Raw genomic sequence first — 18,509 nt, 5'->3', positions numbered from 1 at the left:
GTAAAATTCCAGGAACTGTATGAATTCAAATTGGTTGGAATTAAGTTTACCATATTAGATTTAATATGAAGTTTTTCAAACCAATATTAGTTTTCTAATTCTTGAGCAATGTTTAAAACTACTCTCTACCAATTTTACAAGGCGGAACTTGTCAACAGGAGAACCACGGCTAGACCAAACTATTACCAAGACACGTGTCAACGTGTCATTGGCGAAACCAGACTGCCCCTGCACTGAGAGTGAGAGAGAGTTGCCACGCATCGATGCCCTGTGAAACCTGCTCATACAACTTGACCACACAGCCCATTCACTTTCCCAAACTGACCGAACCAGCTGTAATCATAATCAACGGCCCCTGATCTCTCTTCCCTCAAACACGACACAGATCAACGCTCCAAAATCCCCAAACATAACCTTTCGTGTCAGTTTCTGTCAGCCTCGGATTGCTCCACCCTCACCTGCACCCGCTTTTATCCACACTCTCCTCAGGTGCTGTTCCCACTGCGCTCAATACAACTCCACCACTTCCTCTCGCTTCAGGGTTCTCGCTTCTCACTTCTCACTCTGCTTATTTTCTCCACTTCCTTGTTCTCTTCTTCACTTAACGCTGTTTTCGCGTGGTTTTCATCGCGACTCTCCAGTGGTTTCGTGGAATGTTAGGGATTTTGAGAGATGGAGGGCGCGTGGCAGCGGAATTTTGATTCGCCATTTCAGCCGCCGACGTCTGCGACGGTTTCCTCCGCACCGTCGCCGGAGCCGGTAACTTCACTCTGCTCTCTTTTTTTCGTCTGAGCTGTTTCTTTCGATGACTGTGATTACCTGTGCGTTTCGGTTGTTGCAGTTTAGTTGTGTTTGACTCCGTGTTAATTACGCATTTTTCATGCCAATTTCCACATAAAGAACGTGAAAGCTACTATGCATTGCTTAGGAAAAAAAACGCGCGTCGAGTTGTGTTGGATGATAAACTAAACATGCAGTAATGCAATGACGAACGTGCGTTTCGTGAATGTTCTAATGTGTAACCTGATAAATTGCTTTGTTGTTCCGATGCAATATACTTTAGCATTGTTCAACCGTGATGACAATGTAAACTCTCCGTAATTTTGTTGTTGTTGTTATTATTATCATTATTAATATATATATATATATATATATTATATTCTAATATATTGATATTTTCCAACGAACCAATGCTATTTAAAGAAATTATGTATTGTGTCACGTGATTCGCATAGTGAAAGATTTTTGTCTCGAGTTTAATAAGGTTTCGAGTTCTTTACGAAATTCCTAGAGCGGAAGTGGGGTCTTGGAGAACGTCTATGTTTGCATGTGTATACACTCCTTGAACTAGTAATTGGTAATGAAGTTTTAGTTGAGACATACTAGTAGTCACTACGTTGGATGTGTAAATTTATCTATTTTTTTATATACGAATAATCAATGCTATTTAAAAGAATAATGTATTATCTCAAGATTTGCAAAGCGGAATTATTTTTGTCTCATGTTTATTGAGGTTATGAGTTTGTTATAAAGTTCCAATAGTGGGAATGGAATCTACTAGAAAAGCGTCTATGTTTGCATGTATTTACACTTCTAGAATTAGTAACTGGTGATGTGGTGTGTATTAGTGATAATTATATGCTGTTTCTGATAAAGAAATTTTAGTTGAGATATTACAGTAGTTTTGATTGGATGCACTAAAATTTTATCGACCAAGAGCATTCATAGGAAACCAGGAAAGCTCTTTTTCTTTGGAAATAATGCATCTGCTCGGGATCTGCAGGTCTTCTGGCTTTGAATTTAAAGATTAATATTATGAGCAAGAACATAAAAATGTTAGGACCCCTGATGTCCTTATTTTTTTTCTTAATAATATCTTTGCTGACAATTAAGAAATAATATTTCCAGTCTAGTTTTGGAAATTTCTGACACTGGTGATGAACTGCCGAACAGAAAGGGTTTGCACTTAGTTTGAAATTTTCAGTTTGTATGACCTTTTTTAGAGTGGATAAGTTTTATTCAACTAACGAAAATGATGTTTGTTTTGGATCTCATCATTGCTCCTTTAGTGCAGTAAATGTAAATGTGGCATGACCTATGATCATAATCTGTTTTCTGTGGAGGCTGCTGTTGACTAGTAGCTTCAAAATTCTTTTGAGCATGATGGGAAAGTTTTTGTAGTATTCATCTTTGGGATTAACACTCTCATCTTCAATTGCAAGCAAAGGAGTATGAACACTTAAATAGCGGCTTACCTATGTTGGATACTTTAAATAATCCTAAATTTATTTTACATTTTCTTCTGTCTTTTGTTTTTTTAACTTTTATAGCGTTAGAGATTGAAATACTACAAATACAATAACTAGAGAAGTTGTAACATTTTATTATGTTACAACAGCTAATGCACCCTTGCTCACTTTTAAAACAGTGATTGTCTTTTGATTTAAGGCTTATGTTTTATGCTAATTTAATTCTTTATATTTTGTGTATGGTTATTTAGTGTTCTAACAATATTCCTGTATCTATGTTGCATCTGGGTCACATGTTGTATCTATGTTTTATACTCTCCAGCTTTGCATACATAATAATACTCTGTCTTTTAGAATTGTTTTCTGTTTCTTTTAAGGTCATTGTGTTTTATTAGTACTCTCGCTATTTTTATAGCTCTCTTTTATCTTGTTTTTTTAAATAGAAGGGGATGAATGCAAGTTATTTTTATCCACAAGTTGCCCTTGGTTTAAGATCAAAATTTGTTGGAGGGAAGCAAGTTCCTGATTACCCAAGTTTTCCCCTCTCAACCACCCTTGGATCAGGCCAAGCCGATGCTGGAAATTCATTTCTGGCTCTACTCCATGGTACTCCATCCTTGTTACAGTATGATTTCCAGAATTTGTCTGAACGCACGCTTGGCATCTCATCTGGTGATTCTACTGATGCTATTAGGAATTCTTTTGTTAGTTCTATAGAAAGAGGAAACTTCTGGACATCTGGTGTGGGTTTGATAACAGAAAATTTGATTAACTGTAACCTGCAAAGTTGGGTGAATAACTTTCCAGAGATTTCTTCTAGAGCAATGGTTGGTTTGAATAATAGTAGTAATTTTGTCTTCCACAATATTCGGGGCAGCAATACTGCTACTCAGCCCACAGTTCCTGGTGGTGGGAAAGCGAGGGAATCTTTTTCTTTTCCAGGTCAGTGCCGTGGTACATGCCCCGCATTTGGTCAAAATGTTTGCTGCTCAGATATTCAGACTACACCTAATATTGCTTTAGAATGGTGCTCATCTAAGTCTGCAACTTCATTTATGAGTGGGTGTCCTCGTGTGTTCTGCATGGGAAAATGTGAGTGCTAGCTGCATATAGTGTCCTATTGAATGAGATTTATCCATGGTAAATGTATAGATAGCTCACATTTCTATTGTCAATTTAAAGGTGGCCATCTTCTTCTTAGCCATACAGGGCTTCTTGGTGTTTTTTGCTCATGCCATTGTTGCCACATGTCTGTTCTTAAGTTTTGTGAGGTAAATCCCGTCAGAACTGGTTCTACTCTATAGCAATGTTTAGCCATACCCTTGAGCAGTAAATTCACATTTTATGCACAATTAATGCTTACTGGTTTGCTGCTCTGATGTTGCAGCATTCAGGGTTACATGGCGTTGACCCAGGGGTTGCTGTTTGTATGGAGAGTGGAGAGACTATTTCAGAATGGCGGAAGCTTTACTTCTTGAAGTTTGGGGTAAGACGTAGCTTTCATGCAATTTATTGGTTGATGTTTCTTGATATATAATATATTTTGCTGTGTTTTGGAGATGAGTGTTTCTACTTTATCTTTTGCTTATTATTGCATTGGAATTTATCTTCTTGTTCTGAGTGTTGATGCTTTCCTTTTAAGTTTTTCCACTGAGTATGGAATTATAGATTTCTTTTTGCATTCTTCAAGTTTTTCAAGATTTGAGGATGTCACATGTTCTGGTCCCTAAAGTTTTATTTAGTTGCTTGCAGTTTTCTCCTTTCTATTGGAACGTTTCTACTACACATAGGCTAATGTTTATTGTATAGTGTGTTGGGCTGGAGGGAACAGAGAAGAGGGAGGGAAATTTTTTGTCCTAATTTGGTGTAAAAATTTGGAGAGGAAGGAAGGGGTCATAAGGGAATTAAATTTCTTGCTTCATATTTTTTTTGTCTTCCCTCTAATATTGGGAGGATTTTAAGAGTTAGGAAAGTGATTTATATTGTTTTACTGTGCAAATTAAATTGCCTTTATAACACTGGTTACCACGTGCTTTCATTAACACTGACAAACAAGGAAGCAAACCATTAAGCCAAACATCTCCTTCGCTACAAATATTAAATCTTGCACTCAACTTAGTGATGGATAACATGAATGGAAAATAAAACTAAGTATTTAGCACATCTTTAATTTAATATTTATCTGAATTTTTGAATGAATTGTTGTAAGCATTAATTAGCAAACTATCATTTTATAAAACAAAAAATGAAGTTCAAAATTTCATATATTTATGTATATAGTCACTAACAAGTTTTTTTTAAAATATTTGCTGACTGATGACATTTTAAAATTCCCTTTAGATTTACATTCATGCCACCAAACCATGAACTCCATTTCTTATTCAGTCATCCAGTCCTGTTTTTATAAGTGTATTGTTGCATGGGGTAAAATAGAAACTACAAAGTAACATCAATAACTTTAGACTACTGGACAACCCAAACATATATGCTAATCAATCTTATTTGTTTTGTTCATCGTAGTCATAGTTATATTCATTTGTGATAGTTATTCATTCACTAGGGCATTGTAGTATTGTTTTAGACAGTGACATTTATTTGGGTGAACTCTAGCTAGCTTATTAAAAGAGAACCATATTTTAAACTTTTATGTATGTGCAAATTTGATAAATCTGTGCATTCATTTTACCTCTCCTTTTGTTGTTGGCATTAAGAATTGAATTTCTTATTTGCATGTTTGAAGCAACGAGAACACTGGATGGTGATACTTTTATGATGCTTTAGATTAGGTCTCTGGGGAATGAGAATGAATGGGACTGGCCAGAAGTATTATCAACAACAGGCAGTCCGATGAAATCCAATGCATCTGCTTTTGATGTGTCCAAGACTAACTTGTCTCATATGTTGAGTTCATCTGCAGTTATGTCAAGGTCTGGAAAGTCTTCTTCTGACTATGTCATGTTTCCAAATAATGCCCGTATGGACAACAATTTATTTATTGGTACATTGTCCAGAAAACAAGCAACGACAATCCAGGATGGTTGCAACATTCCACTCAAAGGTTGTACTGGTATTTCACAAAAGAGCTTTGTTGATCAGTTGAAAAATCAGTTAATGGAATCTAATCTGGGTATGTATACAACTGCACCAAATTTTGGTGGAACTCAACTGGATGATGGTTGTCACCCTATACCTCCTTTCTTGGATTCTCTGAAAGGGACAGGAAGTTTGTCAACTGCCCACTCACCTTTGCAAACACCAACAAACTTTTTGAAAGACCGTGATTGCATAACAAAGAATGCAAATGATGGTCTTGCAGGCAGAGACGCAGCTTCCTCCAATGTTGATCTTAGGCTTGGTCAACCACCTCAGACAGGAAATCCACTTCCATCATTTATAGAACCCCTGCTGTATGCCCTTGCCAGTCCACCAAAATTGCAACCTCAGAAGCAGATGATTAATAGTGCGTTGAATCAATATTTTATTTTAGCTGATTGCTCGAGTGTTATGTTGTATCTATTATTTATTCAGTGTATTTTCCTTTTTGTTTCATTTTGAAGAAACCTCTTAACAATGTACCTTGTACATTAGATGCAGACCTCAGCAGGGAGGAGGGATTGCAGAATAATTTTAGTTATGCTGCTGGTTCATTCAAAATGGTTGAAGAATTGCCTCAGCTTAAACCCAAGAACTATATGTCAGCTGTGAGTAAGGGTTCTGCTAAAGCTGGATTGGAAGCCAAAAATGTGGCCAAGGGTGTATCATTTTCACCATTTTCGCGAATTGATATAGCTGGAGGGAAGACACAAGCTAGTGAAAATTTGTGGAACGGTGTCAGCCCTCTCATGCCTAAGAAACTGTATTCTGATTATGGTCACACAGGAGGGCAATCAAATAAACCTGTAATCGGGACCAATAAATATTTGGGCAATAATAAAGGGGTGAGCTTTGCCAAAGATTCTGGTGCCAAAAAAAATTCTGGATTTGGAATTGGTCAGTTAATGGAATATCTAAGCTCCATTAGGAGAGCCGTTGGTGGTTATGATAGTAGTATTTCAGTTGTTAACGAAAAGATGTATGAATCAAATTTTGAATCTAGCTTGCCATTAGATACATCTATGGGTGCAAATATTTTGCATGGTTCACACAATATGTCTTCTCTTGGACTACAAAATCATGTGAATCAACAGACCTCCATTCCATTTAAAGAGATTTTGAAAGGCCTTCCGAATCATGCTTCAATTTCTGTGTCAAATCAGACTCCAACTTTGCCACAACAGGAGGCAATTAATATGGATGCTTGTTTAGTTGATGAAAAGACGAGGTTGCTTGCAATGAGACAGATACGGGAGTTATCTGAGCAACATCATGCATTGCATTTTAATATGAAACAGAAGCAAGGGGGATCCAGCAGTATTTCGAAAGTTCAGCATTATGCTTGTGAGGCTTCAACATCTGAGCAGGGAACCTCTTGTACAACATTGAAATTGCCTCAAGATAGAGGAATTTTTGGGAATCATGAGAATACTGTTGGTTTGGAGAAGTTGCCTTCCCTCATAGGCAAGCATAATTTTTTTTTTTCCCTATAACTTTTAACAGTGTTTTTAGAGATTGACTTCCATTGATTGTGAAATTTTAATGTTAGTTTAGTTTTGTAGCATGCACATTTAATTGTAATTGTCCTTACAGGTATGAACGGATATTATCATTTGTCTGACCTGTCGCCAACACCTTTACATTCTAAAGAAAAGGAAACGCAATGTAAACATTCTTGTGATCTTCAAAATGAAGAAACTTCTTTAAGGTAATTGCAGACAACTATCATGTTAACGTCATAAGGATATCTGTGTTACACTGCTGGAAAGTTATCTTTGTAGCTTTGATTTAAAATCAGCCAGCATATTCAGTTTGCAGCCTATTCTAATGGCATCTTACGGAGTATTTTTCCCTTAATTCTATAATTAGGTTTGGGGCATGGGTTGTTGTTTTGTTTGACTCTAGAAGGGTGTGGAAGAAGATAGTGCATTTGGAGTACTTGTATGTTGGGGTTTTTGAAACAGGTTAGTTAAACTTTATGGTAATGGTTATGAAAATAAATTTGGATTTTGCTTATATTTTTTATGGTCAAAGTTAGGAAATAAGCTTTCTGTGGTAGAAACTAATTAAATAGGTGCTTAATTAAGTTGTTTGCTTCAATGTGTTGGGGTCTTAGAATGTGCGTTTGGACTAAACCCCCAAAACCAACTTATGAGATCAGCTGTGCCCCTCACTTGTAAGTTGTATACTCTTTCATTATGTCAAGTTAATGTGGGACTTGAGTTTTTCTCCATATATCCCCTCACCCAGTTCTATTGAATCTGGTGCATGGAAAACATGATAGGTCACACCCTTTAGTAGAGTGGATCTAGGATAGAGTCTGATAGAATGCGAGTTTGAATATTAAAAAACCAACTTATACAATGAGTGTTGTGCTGCACTTATATACCCTTTTTAAGTTCTATTTTTAGTCGATGTGAAATTTCAGTCAGGGTTTTTCTGATAGGTGCAATAATGAGAAATGAGATAAATTGGAGGGAGAGAAATCTGTCCTGTTATAACCAATGATGTCATCAAACCTAAATCTTACCTACAAATAATTTCAACCTATTGAGTTAAATGTGTGAATATTTGAGGGTGGGGTGGTTATAATTTAATGACTTTGTTAGAAAGATAACAATGAAGAGTTCCAGGATGTTTTAAATTTTCCAGGGAAGAAACATCAGCCATTGGCTTAATCTAATGGAAAACATGGGTGCGTAAATTCATGTCTGTTATAACTAGGAGGCCTAGCTTACTTGGTTATTTGCCAAATATTTTGATATATTTTATGTGCTTGTTTTGTTTTGTGTAAACTAATAGACTGACAAAGCTAAAGCAACTATGCGACTATGTAGCTACATGGGATCATGGGTTTTTAGGGGCAAAATAAGTTCAGATAATGTAAAATATCATGTTATATTTTGCATTTGGAATATTCTGTCCTCATTATCCACAGTTAAGGATATGATTTGTTTTTATTAATTTTTGTACTTTTATTTAATCTTCATTTAATGATGACTTTTCACCTATCATCAAATTAGCTATTAGTGTGCTTTAGTGGCATGATAGTATATCTTGCAGACTGAAGACAACTGAAGTGACATTGCATTGCATTTGTGTAGAGTGGTGATAGCAATCTGAATCACAGATTGAAAACAAATCATGTTCATTGAGATTAGCAGGCCATTAAATTATTTTTTTTCTTGACCCCTCAAAGTATTAAGGTGATTTTGAAATTTTTATGTTTGTCCGCATCAGAATGAAAACAGGATTCAAAATGCTCCCATGAAGAATGACTAAAATGGTTTCTTCTCCATCGAAACATGAAAATTTACATGAAGGGGACAATTTCTGGAAGATGCCTTTGCTTTTTCTATATAGGGTCTAAACCATTGCTTTTTGTGATTACATGGATACTGTATGGCATGTAATGTACCTCATTTACAATTACATTCTTTCTTAAAATTCCAACAAGTTATATTTGGCGTCCTTTACATTGGGTGAGTCTTCTACTTACTCTAGACATTATGTTGCATACCCTTCAGGTTTACCTTTTTTTCTGTGCAACTTCTTGCATTATTCTATTCTTTGTTTCTTTTTTATGTGAAAGACACTCTCTTCATCCTCTTGTCTTTTTTTGGCTGCTGATTATTTATTGCAGCTGCATTTTGGTTTATACACAGCATCTTCTTAGTCACAATCAGGTCAACAGAGCACCTCGGCATCTGAGTCTTGTTTTTGTTGACTTTTTAATTATCCCTTAGATTGGTGGGTGATCAAGTCTCAAGATTATGACTGTTGATTATTAGTTATGACCAGTGTTATCACTTATCGGCTATGGCGTCACCATGGCGGATTTTGGTGGCGGTTTTCCTGACCACCGCCACAACAAGGTGGTGGCGAATCGGATTTTGCATGGTGGCCCATGGCGGCCGCTATGACCATGTCGGAGTGCTAACGGATATCGGATAACAAATCATATCGGAGACTCCATAAATCCTTTATAAAGTTATAACGGAAACCATAACGGGTTATGGCAAAAGGTGTTGTGGCAGAGATAAAAAAAAATGTATTATGAATTGCATTAAGTATAATGTTTTAAATGGCCAAAAAATAGGGCAAAAAAACCTAATTTTAAGTAGGTTTTGACAACTCATAATTTGCTACCCTGGTATAACACTTAAGGTTTTGGGGATAAACAAATCTGCATCCTTATTCTTGTAGATGAAACTTCAACTCTTGTTCTTTTTCATGTTATTTCTTCACGAGCAATTTTAATGAGTAGTTTTACCTCAGAAGACTGTATAAATTGATTTTCAAATGTCTCTAGAGAAAGTTGACTATATAAGTTTTGCATGTTAAATGTGAGTGAACGTAGAATTACATGCTTTCTAACATGTTGATAGATATATATAGGTGAAATCATCCATTGTCAGAAGAGTGAATGGATGGAGCTTGAACATATAATATGTTGCAAGAATAGGGTATTGTAGATTTGTTTATGCTTGGGATAAACACCTAAAACCAGGAACTGTTGAAAAAAAATGCCTGCCTGGCTTTCTGTTGATGCATGTCAATTGGGTATTTAATTGATAAATATTATTCCTTTTCATAATTCCATTTTGTCAGATCCGAAAATTGGGTTCCATTTACTAATGTCTGCAAACTTTTCCATCCACTGTGAGTCACACCTCTAACTATTTTTGGTATTTTTTCTCTCCCTCAATTTTGATGTTGCAGCCTTGGTATAAAGAAAGACAATATCAGATCAAGTGCATGTGAAAAATGCTCTGAGCAACCATCAAATATATGTCTGGAAGGCGAGTATCCTTCTGCTGCTCTGATAAACTGTTGCCGAAGCAACTTTTCCTCAGGGATTGAACCCCTTTGTAATAACCTAAGGCAACAATTTGCTAATGTCAGTGGTGAAACTTCTTTGAAGATGCCTTCAGATTTGTGGAGAAATCTGAATACTTCGAACAACAGAAATATCCACTTTGAGCAAGGTGGGAAGATACTTGGCCAAGACTCAACCAGAATTGGCTTTCATGCCCCTCAGTGGAGAGATGTGCCCAGTAAGGTCAGGAAAGCAGTTTGTGATGCAACATCTTTAGATCAAACATCTACTGGTTTGGATAGGGAAGGACGGGATGATTTTCAACTTGGAAACATTTCCGTGAAACGCCCCAAAAGAACTATTGATATGGGAGACCTGTCAAAAGAGAAAGAAAATTCTAATGTTTCTTCTGGATGCTCTGCTCCTTTGGTTACTCAGGCATCTGTGATGGTCAACAAAATTGATTACTGTACTGATGATGCTGTTGACACTGGCTTTGTCAACAACCTTGTAGTTGATGAAGGTTCAGGTATTGATCAAGTCTCCTTGTCAGATTTAGTTGAAAGTGAAAGAACTGATGAGCTTCTAGGCTTGATCTCTGGGAATTACATGAAAAATGGTTGTTCGAGAGTCTTAAATGATGAATCATGTTGCAATCTCCTTGATGATCTTAAACTGTTAGATTCCTTGATATGGAAGAAAGAAAGGAATCAAAATCATTTTGTGGTTTCTGCTAATTGTAAAACCAATCAGTCTCATAATGTTAAGAGAGGCATCAAAGGAAGGAAGCGAAAGAGAAATGTGGTGAGGATTCTAGATGCTTCATTATCTTCTGAATTCCCTTCCTTGTTGCCCAATAAGAATGATGAGGGTGCTGAGATTTTGCATTCCTCTTCTAGTTTGCCAAATGAAATGCAAATGCACTCTCTGTCTAGCCTGCAGAAATCATTTAACAAGTCTTCCTTTGTTCAACCTTGTAACAAACGAATACAGTCTGCATTTTCATCCAAATTTAATTCCTGTAAGAATAGTCTGAGGAAGCATCTCAGTTATAAAGTTGCCCATGAGTCTCAATCAGATTCTTATGCGGAGTTTTGCACGTTGCCTGGAGTTTCTGGAACAAAGAAATTGAGAAATAATCTCACCTCTGATTGTTTTGAGCAGTTTCATATGCAAGAACCATCCTACGAGGAACCCAAAAAAGCCGAGTTGTGGCCATTCTTATGCAGGAAGGAAAATGGTCATAGAATCACAAGGCCAGTAGTATGTGGAAAATATGGTGAAATACGTAATGGGCATTTGGCTAAAGAGGTGCAAAAGCCTGCAAAAATTGTCTCCCTCAACAAGGTCCTTAAATCTTCCAAAAGATGTATGAGCTACACAAAGGGAAAACCTAGACTAACTTCAAAAAAGAAATGGAAGAGATTGAGTATTGGAACAGATAGTGAGTACTGCTGTGGGAACCGTGGTTTAAAAGTTAAGGAACACATTGAAACACAAAATACAATAATTTATAATGAAGCAAGTGTTGATATGTCTCTGGAAGACTTGGAGAGAGGTGGCAAGCAAGATGCGAAAGCTAAAGCTAAGCAGGGTGTTAGAGTTGGAAACAGAGAAAATGTTCTATTGAAGGTGAAGAACAAGGACATTCGGAAACATCGTAGCATTAATGAACTCACTGCTAAAGGTGAATTTGAGCAGAGCTTCGTGATTATTTTTCTAAATAATGTATTTAGCAAATTAATTAAAAAGAACTAGAATGATGAGGTGTGGATTATTAACATACTCATATTTGCAGTAGTTTATTAATTGGTTTATAATTTATTCCTTGAGTTAAATGCTGGCTTTCTTTCATGATTGAAGTGCCATATCCTATGATGTTCTGCGATTTTGATAGATGTTTGCTATTGCTTGGTTTTTATTGGCTGTTAATATTCCACCAAACTTTGTTACTTGAGTTGTGTGATTTCATCAGGAGTCTAGTAGCAACAACTTATGAGTGATGATTTATTAGGGTCTGTTTGGACTAGTTTTTTCATAAACACTTTTAGGAGAGAAAAATAAGAAGGTAAAAATGAAATGAGCTTTTTCATAAGCTAAAATTAGTTTATGCACAAGTTTAAAACAAGAATTCAAATAAGTTATATGAGAGAAGTTCATTTTATTTTTCCTTATTTTTCTCTTTTAAAAGTGCTTATGGGGAAATTTATCCTAGCATGCCCATGTACTACAATATTTATTAATAGTATGGATTGTTATTTACCCATGAATGTCCTCTTCATTTGAAACATGGTTCTTCCATCCTTTACTTAACCTTAATCTCATTTGTAGCCTTTTGTATGTGTAGAGAATTATTTTCCTGAGAAATGCCTCCTCACAAAGTGTTTAAATGCATGCTAGAAACCAAAGTAACGGATATGATGAGTTGTGCTCAAGACAGAGAGCCTGGTTTGTGTAGCACAAAACGTAGAAAGTAAGCAAATAAACAATTGTCCTATTTACATATTCTGTTTTAGAAGTATTCCATTTAAATGCAAATGTTTTCTTTCCATATTGTTATTTTTACTGTGTCTCATTGCAGCTCAATTCAAGGTCACACAAACATATCAACTATATACTCAGATACCTTCTGCTGTGTGTGTCGAAGCTCAAGCAATGATAAAATAAACTGTTTGTTGGAATGTTGTCAATGCCTAATTAGAGTATGTTTATTTTTTTTTTATTTAAGTAATATTGAATTGTTGAACCGTTCATATTTTTTGTATGAAACAAGATTTTGATTTATCTCCTTTATCTTGTCTACCAGGTGCATCAAGCTTGCTATGGTGTTTCCACATTACCCAAAAAAAGTCGTTGGTGCTGCAGACCATGCCGAACCAACTCAAAAAATATTGTATATCCAATAAGCATTTTTAATTTTCTATTTGATTTCTCAATCCTTATACATGAGTCTTGTTTTTCTGCTTTCCTTTCTGATTCTTGAAGTCATTCATCAAGTTTTTTACCCCAAATGTTAGTTTTTTATTCTTTGCCTCTATTCATACCCCAAGATAAAGTCATTCAACTGTTGAATGATTTTTTCATGACTATTTGTGATTCCTCTGCTACTCTGTATATAGTCTTCTATAATAAGTTCTTCATTTAAAAATTAATCTAACACTTCTTTCCATGCTTTTCATTTTTGGTGGTTCCAATATCAAGGCATGCGTCCTATGTGGTTATGGAGGTGGAGCCATGACTCGAGCAACAATGAGTCACACGATTGTCAAGAGCCTCCTAAAAGTTTGGAATAGTGAGAAAGATGACATGCCTAAGCATACAACTTCATGTGAATTTTTTGGGGAGGAAATATATGCATTCTCATCCTCAAAAGCTGATCAAGAAAGTGCTTTGAAGCCCAAAATTTTTGATGCATCAACTGATCTGGTGAAAGTTCGAATATCTACCAATAACACACAATACACTCCTACTACTCTTTATAGTTTCAAGGTACACAACAGCATTACTGAAGGAGTTCTTGATTCAACTGTTAAACAATGGATTCATATGGTTTGTGGTCTTTGGACTCCTGGAACAAGATGCCCAAATGTTGACACAATGAGTGCTTTTGATGTTTCTGGTGTTTCACGTCCCAGAGCAGATGTGGTGAGTACCTAACAGGAGTTTTATATTGCTCAGCTGGTTGAGCACTGATTTCTGAAGTAAAACAACAAATATTATTGTTCTTCATGGGTTCTGACCCTTTTACCGTTATTAGTAATTTTGTGTGAATACTGCACGGTATTATGTGTAGGTATTCTATTGCTCTATATTTGCTGTATCTTAGTAGTATTGCCAACAAGGACAAATACTAATTCATATAATGAAAACACAGGGTATATGCTGTTTATCAAATAGATAATCACTGGGAACTTTTTAATTTCCTACTTTGTCTGTCATGTCATGTTACAGTATAGGCCATTATTAATAAAGTCCTGTCCCTCCTCCCAATAAGTTCACAGTTTTGTGCTTTTTTCAGGGTTATTTTACTAATTTGTGCTATTTATTTTCATGTTCTGGGTTATATGGGTAAGCTTTGTATTCATTGTTGGGACTTATATGTGGGCTTAGTAGTTTGTAGAATGCAATATATAGTTGTAAAAGATGTGTAAGGTCAAACTTAATCTACTATTGTTTCTTAACATTATTTTGTGTTTATTAGCATTTGCTCTTTTTTCACTAAAATATTTTTCGCAGGTTTGTTCCATTTGCAATCGATGGGGTGGTTCTTGTATAGAGTGCAGGATGGCTGATTGCTCTGTCAAGTTTCATCCTTGGTGTGCTCATCTAAAGGTACTTTTTCTTTGATAGCCGGGAACTTACATCATACAACTTTCTGCCGTTGATGACTTAAATTAAACTATTTCAGAAACTATAATTTTATTTATAAGGTCCGCTGTCTAATAATATCTGCTGTTAGGGAAAATGTGCGTGTCTCTCTTACCAAAACATATTTAAAAATTGAGATCTATTCTTCCCTACCACTTGATGTGCCAAAGGATGTTGCCAAGGTTTTTCACGAGTACTATTTGTTTGAGTTCTTTGGGGAAATAAGGCATTTTATTTGTGTTGTGGGTTTGTTACTTAAAGAACATGCTTAAAGCTGAGTTGACTTTTAGTTTGAGTGGGACTGCCAGAGTATATTAGGATTATCGGTCTTACTGTTTGTGAACTTGGATTTGTATTAGTAATACTACTACATGACCTACTGCTCTATTAATCTCATCAAAACATGTTTGGAGCTTGGATCAGAATTGCTTCTGTGAAGAAAACGTAATTGCATGACTGTACATGTTGAATTACAATTTTAACTATAATGATTAACGTTACCTCATGTTAAATCTTCCTGGTTTGGCGAGTCTTTTGCAAGTGCTTTGCAGTATGTAGGTTATTTTGATATGATTTAATCGAGTTAATGGTGTAAATATGACAATTGGGCATTGCTGTGGTATGGATTTTCTTTTTCTTGGGTTTGGTACCTAAGATGAGTTGTCCAGAATTTCATTGATTTTAAACATTTATTATGAATTCTGCTGTCAATAAACATTTGATAATGCAAATTGAGTGTTTTATCCATTGGTGCACCATAACTCTCATGACAATTGGTTCTCAACCTTGCAGAACCTGTTGCAAAGTGAGACTGAAGGTATTGATGATGAGAAGATTGGATTTTATGGGAGTTGCATGCTACATACTATTGAACCTAGTTATCTGTCCATATATGATCCTATTGATAAAATAGGAAGTCAAGAAGAAAAGGAATTCACCTGTGCCAGGGCAGAGGTATTTTCTTCGTTCATAGCATTTTTTGGACTTTATCACCTCTCAGGTGATGTGGGGAGCCATTTTGAACTTTCTTTCTTTCTTTGGAATGCTGACATGTAATTATATTAAATGTATTATTCTGGATTATTGTAGGGTTACAAGGGCAGAAGATGGGATGGTTTTCAGAATAATCACTGCCAAGGTGGATGCGTTGTTCCTGAGGAGCAGCTTAATGCTTGGATTCACATCAATGGGCAGAAATTATGTTCTCAAGGACTCACAAAATTCTCAGATTTGGATATGGAGCATAATTGTCGAGTATGTATCGGTTGTATTACATAGCCTCCAATATGAATATTAGATTTGTTTTGTTGGAATATAAATTTTTAAATTTTATTTACTGGTCTGTAGCTGATTAATATCTTAGATTAAGTATTTTCCCGGGATGTGTAACTAATATATGACTGTGTTTGTTAGTATTATGGAAAATATTACATCCTATCTTGTCCTATCCTAGAGTATCTTTATCCCTTTGATTCATGTCCATCTTTACTGGTTATTTCTCAAGATCAGTTACCATATTTCCTTATATCAATTTGTCCTCTCATTTAGTTTGTATTATGATTAGTGTAAGGGTTAATACTTTATGTTTCATAATCATATCCATACATTGTAATATTAATATATCTCATTCAATAGTAATCTAATGTTTCATTGTCATTTATCCTTCTTACTTCATCTACTTAAATCCTATTATTTTCAACATTGTTCAAGTCATGACGATAATGTTTAGTTTTCCTTACAAAAATTTCAGATCCATATATCTTAAGGATCTTACTTTAGCAGATCATAAACTTTATGCCTAGGAAAACATGGTTTCTATTTTTTATGGTAAGCTTCAGCCTATTGTCCTGACTTTCGTATTTCCTACTGTCTGCAGAAGGAATACACTCGGTACAAACAAGCAAAGGGATGGAAACACCTCGTTGTATACAAGTCCCGTATACATGCACTTGGTCTTTACACTTCTCGATTCATTTCCCGGGGTGAAGTGGTATGATACTGGTTTACAATTGTTCATATGCCTCTACACTATGATTGCAAATATGAAGCGTTTCTTGTGCTTCTGTAGGTGGTTGAATATATTGGTGAAATTGTGGGATTGCGGGTGGCTGATAAAAGAGAGAAGGATTATCAATCTGGAAAGAAACTTCAGGACAAGAGTGCCTGCTACTTCTTCAGGATAGACAAAGAGCATATTATTGATGCCACGAGGAAAGGGGGGATTGCACGGTTTGTTAACCACTCATGCCTGGTATGTTTACTTTAAGTTTGACTCTTCCTTTATTGTTCATCTCGTTTTTAGTTTTGTCGATTTTAGTGTGCATTCATTAATATGCCTTCGTCCACACTTATGGTGGTTGGCTTATAGAGACTAAATACTTGTTATGAAGTTGTTTCGCGTAGTGTCCTCAAATATGTATGTTAAGAACGCTAAGTATTGATGACTATGTCCAAAAAAGCTACCGTGCTTGTTCAAACAAGAATCTTTTTCTAGTCAGTCTTTATGCCAATGCTAGCTGCATTTAATTTCAACTCCATACTCTTGGAAGGAAGGTTATTCAAAATTGAATCAATCCAAAATTCAAAAAACCAGATGTTGAACATAACTGATATTTTTTGGATTTATTTTTTCTTATATTAAACGGTGTGGTTCGGGATAAAATATAAAGAATAAAATAAAATAAAACTGCTTATTGTATTTAAATATAATATTATATATTTGGAATTAATTAACGACTAACAAATTAAATTTTACTTATAATATAATTGTATTTATTAAAAAAAGATAAAAAAAAATTTATTGTAACTTTTTACTATATTATCTAATTTATTTATAAATATTAGAGAAAGGTAAAGCTAAAATTATGAATATAACAATAATCATGCAAAAATAATTTGTTGCATTTCTTTATTTCACAATTTATCATACAATTTCTTTTGTAAAATAATGCTCAACGATTATTTTTGTAGAAGTGTTTTATATTTTTTGTTGTAAAAAATGAACAATTTTTAATAGACAACAAATGTCGTAAAAAATGTTGTAAACCAAACTGCAAAATATCAATTTGATTTGCTTACTATTTAATAAGAAACCAAGTCACTGAGCAGTCAAATCCCTACTCATGAATATTTCTTTGGTCTATCCTTGATATAATTTTTGTCCTATGAAGTTTCAATAGATGTGATTTGTTTTAACAATTGCTCTGTTCTTTTTGTTCTTCAATTCGTTCTAACAAATATTTATTTATTATGACCAGCCAAATTGCGTGGCAAAAGTGATTACTGTAAGGCATGAAAAGAAGGTAAATTGCAAACATTTTATTCAGTTTTCTGTATTCAATAGGTTATGATTTAGAAAAAGTGGCACTACTTGATTGCCACGATACATTGGAATTGTTTCATTCATGATTCGTGATTATAGCAAAGGTTACTTCATGTGGGATTTGTTGGCAAATATATAATTAACGTGAGGATTAAATGGTTTGTTATATGCTTTGATAGCTTGTATATTTAGATGCACCTGGACGTTCTTTACGTGTGGTTTCAGCTTTCATCTTTTTTACTGCACGTTGATGAAAAAATGTTGGCTTCTGTTTTTTAAGGTTGTCTTCTGTTTTTTTTTTTTGAAGGTTGTCTTCTTTGCAGAGAGGGATATATTTCCTGGTGAAGAGATCACGTATGATTACCACTTTAACCACGAGGACGAAGGAAAGATTCCATGTTACTGCAATTCAAAAAATTGCAGGCGCTATATGAACTGATGACCTCCAATTGTTGGCTACATGGTAGTGTTCATGACGTCTGAAAATACAAGTCCCTGCAATGTAACCAAGGTGCCATTTGTAGTTTGTATATAACCAGCAAGAGTTTGCAACGTGATCTATACGTGGAGCTGCGAAAGTTTTGCTCCATAATTTGTTTGTAAATGGGCTTCCCTTGGTTATCTTAATTTTGTTTATCTTCAGTTACTTTTTCTCATC

At 35.2% G+C, this 18,509-nt stretch overlaps 1 protein-coding gene across 9 annotated transcripts; it reads left to right on the top strand.

Moving 5' to 3' along the window:
• Positions 1–322: 322 nt before the first annotated feature.
• Positions 323–18,507, top strand: LOC137813289 (uncharacterized). 9 transcript variants are annotated; one of them, XM_068615412.1, is made up of 20 exons: positions 323–759; positions 2,693–3,341; positions 3,432–3,520; positions 3,637–3,735; positions 5,031–5,176; positions 5,261–5,709; positions 5,844–6,806; positions 6,936–7,050; positions 10,065–11,848; positions 12,562–12,634; positions 12,743–12,863; positions 12,968–13,054; positions 13,363–13,806; positions 14,398–14,493; positions 15,322–15,483; positions 15,619–15,783; positions 16,406–16,519; positions 16,598–16,780; positions 17,787–17,831; positions 18,159–18,507. In XM_068615412.1, the coding sequence occupies exons 1-20, from the start codon at positions 673–675 to the stop codon at positions 18,288–18,290; spliced, it is 6,003 nt and encodes a 2,000-aa protein (XP_068471513.1). In that variant the 5' UTR covers positions 323–672; the 3' UTR covers positions 18,291–18,507. The 9 variants fall into 9 exon arrangements, with proteins under 9 accessions (XP_068471513.1, XP_068471512.1, XP_068471510.1 ...); XM_068615411.1 differs by having other exon boundaries at positions 5,838–6,806; XM_068615406.1 differs by having other exon boundaries at positions 411–541; positions 642–759; positions 5,031–5,709; positions 5,838–6,806.
• The last annotated feature ends 2 nt before the right edge of the window (positions 18,508–18,509 follow it).

This window comes from Phaseolus vulgaris, chromosome 1, assembly GCF_000499845.2.
Source record: "Phaseolus vulgaris cultivar G19833 chromosome 1, P. vulgaris v2.0, whole genome shotgun sequence".
Taxonomy (NCBI): Eukaryota; Viridiplantae; Streptophyta; class Magnoliopsida; order Fabales; family Fabaceae; genus Phaseolus; species Phaseolus vulgaris.
The sequence above is the reverse complement of the archived record's forward strand: the minus strand, read 5'-3'. Positions and strand labels throughout refer to the sequence as shown.